Consider the following 4235-nt stretch of genomic DNA (forward strand, 5'->3'; position numbering starts at 1 on the left):
ACAAGAATTAAGAAATACACTTTTACCTAAAAAATAGCATTTAAAATATAAACTAAAACAAATTCAACCAATCATGAAAAAAACTAGTATAAAACATCATTGGTCACACAGTTTTCAATAAAGCTGAAACTAATATAAAATATCAAAACATCAAGTATTTTGAAACATTTAAAACCCTCCAAAACATCATCTATTTTGAAACGGATGGAATATTCAAATAGAAAAGTAGAAAAGACATGAGAAAAATAATCACCTATCACAAAAAGGGTTTCTCTTTATAAGTTGCTTTATAAGTTGACCCTGGACCGCAGGTCTGGCCGGCAAAGGCTTGCAGCGGAGCTGTATTGGGCCAGAGTTTTCTAGGCCCGCAAATTTACGGGTTTTGCGGGACGGAATATTGCGGAACTGGACTTTTTTTGGAATGGGCCAAAATGGGTCATGCGGGATTACAAGGACCCGCGTCTCTTTTTCTTCATTCCTTGTTTCACCTAAAGAAACGAGAGAGAGAGAAGAAGATGATACCTTGCCACTTCGGCCAAGAGAGAGATGAACTCCGGCGACGATGGTTCGTGTTCTGACGGTGTTCCGGTCTTCACATCGTTAGAAGTTATGTAGTAGAGGAGCTTCACGGAAAGAACCGATGGCAAAGGTGATGGTGACTTCCACCGACAGAAGCTTGTATATTCGTTGATGACGATTTGGCTTCCGAAGGTTCTTCCTCTCTTCTCCTTCGTCTTTGATCTACATGCATGCAACAAAAACATGTACATATTTCATGTTTTTCTTTTCTGTAGATCTACTTTTCATTGCATGTTGATTACTTCAAGAAAAAGGATTGAATTTTCTCTATTACTATTGCTTGCTTGTTATGTAGGTTCTTACTGGAAGAGTCGGCCTTATTGCCTTGTTCTCGAGACAGAGGTTCGGTTTTATCATTGCCTTATTGCATGTTATGTTTGCGTGTTGATATTTCATTGTGTAATATGTGATTGTGCTTGTCTTATGTTGTTTGCTATGTGTTATGTGTCATTGTATTGTTCTTATGTTTATCTTATGTTGATTACAATGCTGTTGATTGATCATAATTCGAACTTGCATCCACAAAGCATACTGATCATGTAGTATGGATTGTGTAGGCAATAGAAAATTGGACATTCCGCGGCCCGATCCGCAAAGACTTGTACATATAGCAGACGGATTTGGACATCCATTACGGAGAATCGGAGACTGCGGCCCGCACGGACCTGCCGTGATCCGCTTGAAGCCAATCCCGCTGCGGTCCGGGGCGGGACGAACTTTGCCATCTCTAGTTTTCCGTTTCTTTTTTTTTGTTGGTTTTTCTTTTTTTTTTTCCTGTAAACTTTTCTCTTTTCTTTAAGAAAGTCCAATTTTTTTTTAAAAAAATCTGAATTTTAACCAAAAAGTTTAATTTTTTACTGAAGACATTAAATTTTAAATTGTCAAAAATGACAATTTTTTTTTATGTTGTGCCGTTTTGGATTAAACTCAATTTAGGGTTTGAGTGGTTATATGGAATCAATTAAAAGACAACTAGTTGTAGTGCAAGTTAGCTTCAAACATCTGAACATTTGTTTCAAGAAAAGATAAGGTCATTTGCATCAGAAATTTTCTGTCACAAATCCGATCGGTTATTGATTGAAAGAAAGATTCTCTTAAACAACACAATTAAAAACGTCAAATGAAACATCAAATCTAACAGACCAGGTGAAATAAAAATCTCTTGGTTTATAAATCCGAAGTAAACACAGAGGCGGATAAGAGATACATCAACCGTATTTGAGCATCTTCCTCAAAGACGACTAATAACTGCTTCAACTTCCTGCGGAGTGTAGATATGGTACGCTGGAGCTACCTTGGCAATGTCCACATTATTCGGAGTCACCTACACAGACCACAAACAGTTAGATGGATCAAAAACTTTGGTAAACTGTTAAAAGTTTATATACCTTTTCTTCCATAACTTGCTTGAGGATAGATACAGCGATTGTCTCAGCTTCTTCAAGTGACAGATCCTGCATCAAAAGTTAAAGGAAGCTAAAGGTTAACAACATGAATAAGTCAGAATTGAGTAATTAATTATTGTATAAGTTCTCAAATTACTTTGTTGAATTGTTCTTGAAGAGAACTATCAGCTCCTTCTGACCCTGAACCAATCGCCTTTGCATTGCACTGCCAGAATGTTCCGGACGGGTCTGTGTAGTACCTGTAACAAGACCGAGCCGTTTACAATTTGGTCAATCCACAAGTGAATCATATCAGTAGAAGAACACTTACAAGCTCGGTCCGTTTTCATCGTGACCAGCGATGAGAAGAGAAACTCCAAATGGCCGAGACTGTAATAACACAGATGAAAAAAAGAGAAACAGTACTCATGAGTCATTAAGTAGAGATTCGGATTTGATTATCAGTTATTTACCATTGATTCTTCATCTCCTTCACCAAACCGTAAAGCCAGATCACACAGGGCTTGTGTAGTGGACTCTACAGTCATTGGCTCACCATACGAGAATCTGTGGTTCTGTACCATTAGCAAACAAGCTGTCAATAACGTGTAAAAGGTCTTTTTACGCTATAAGCAAAAATAAAACCGAAGAAAGAGAAACCTCACTTGAGTCTCAACTCTTGCATGCTCAACAAGAGTACGCGCATCAGCAATTAAACCGCTCATGGCACAGCCAATATGGTCATCAATTTCCATAATCTTCTCCACACTGCTCGGCTCCTGAAAAACAAAGATTCAATGTAAGAAGCCAAACCTGTTAAGGCGAGGTGATACTGATACACTTCTTAACTTAGACTTAGACTGATGTTTTAACATAGACTCAAATACCATATATAAGTAACATAGATTGCTTATACTTCATCCTATCTAATGCAACACCAGAGATGCAATTCGTTGAATTAAATAAAAGTGATCAAAATGAGAACTTATAAGAAACCGAGAATTCAATGTAAGTAGGCAAACCAGCAAAGGCGAGGTGATACGCTTCTCGACAGCAAGCACAACTCCTTCCTTTGTCTTTACTCCAATTGCAGTAGAACCAAGCTGCAATAATCCCACACTCATCAGACACTCACGAAATATAATCCACACACACATCATCACACTGTAAATTCTCAACAACAGCAATTAAACAAGAAAATGTGATCCAAACTCTGCAATACTCTTTTAAGTATAAGCAATCAAAGAAACACACTAAATCATTATCCAAGTAGATCACTAAATCTACCAATTTAGTCTCAATGGCCACAAAACTAAGAACTGGTAAGCAATAAAACTGTCTGAGCAATCAAAGAAACCCACTAAATCAACTTCTCTTATATTCTTCTCCATAGCTTCAATGGAAACTTTACTCTTAAGTCCAAACCTCAATATACAAACACTAAGGACTGACTCATAACCGATTAAACAAAGAGATATGAACTCATTTTCTTCAACTCATAAAAAAGTTGTTACCTTGATAGCTTCAATGGCGTACTCGACTTGGAATAGCCTACCCTCAGGAGAGAAAGTGTTGACTCCTCTGTCGTATTCAGTCCTTGGAACAAAATAAAAACAAAATCAGAAATCACGATTAAGCAAAAACCCACGACTGAAACATAAAAAAGGACGAAACTTTAAGTAAACCCATAAGCAGAAGAAGATAGACAGACCTCGTGAGAAACATCTTCTTCTTCTTCTCCGGCGGCTTCGATCTGTAAAACCCCTTTAGTGTCTGTCTGCACAACAGAATCAAAACCCTGGAAGAATTAACAGATCTGGTTGAATCCACAAAATGGGAATCGAATTAGCTAAGAAGGTGTTGAGAAGAGGAGATCATACGAGCTGATTGGTGGGCGAATCGAGGAAACTGGATGCGTTCGGCTCCGTCTTTTAGCTTCCGAAGGTTCACTTGTTGAACAACAAGTTAGATTGATCCGAAACGCAGCGTTTTATTAATGGGCTTTTAATCTTATCCATGGGCCATAAATGAACATAAGAAAATGGAGGGTTGTCTTTGTTGAAGGTATAGGGAGGAATAAAAGCTGAGGCTTCTACTCGTTTTTGTTTCAGATGCAAAAGTTTGTATTTGGTCAGTCTCTTATTTTTGTGTTTAAAACTCTTTTTTTTTTGGGTAAAATGTAATGATATTATTACTAAGCTTTTAAGTTTTTGACAGAAGTACAAAGATGACAAGAAGCTGAGAAAAAAAAAAGAAAATCTACAAACACAA

At 37.4% G+C, this 4235-nt stretch overlaps 1 protein-coding gene across 2 annotated transcripts; it reads right to left on the minus strand.

The window, feature by feature from the left end:
* Positions 1-1600: 1600 nt before the first annotated feature.
* Positions 1601-3934, minus strand: LOC106331422 (proteasome subunit alpha type-5-A). 2 transcript variants are annotated; one of them, XM_013769774.1, is made up of 10 exons: positions 3845-3934; positions 3676-3741; positions 3479-3560; positions 2987-3067; positions 2630-2743; positions 2438-2539; positions 2296-2354; positions 2122-2224; positions 1968-2033; positions 1601-1903 (listed from the first exon to the last, which is right to left on the minus strand). In XM_013769774.1, the coding sequence occupies exons 2-10, from the start codon at positions 3687-3689 to the stop codon at positions 1811-1813; spliced, it is 714 nt and encodes a 237-aa protein (XP_013625228.1). In that variant the 5' UTR covers positions 3690-3741; positions 3845-3934; the 3' UTR covers positions 1601-1810. The 2 variants fall into 2 exon arrangements, with proteins under 2 accessions (XP_013625228.1, XP_013625229.1); XM_013769775.1 differs by having other exon boundaries at positions 3676-3762.
* Between the last annotated feature and the right edge of the window lie 301 nt (positions 3935-4235).

Source organism: Brassica oleracea, chromosome C3, assembly GCF_000695525.1.
Source record: "Brassica oleracea var. oleracea cultivar TO1000 chromosome C3, BOL, whole genome shotgun sequence".
Classification (NCBI taxonomy): Eukaryota; Viridiplantae; Streptophyta; class Magnoliopsida; order Brassicales; family Brassicaceae; genus Brassica; species Brassica oleracea.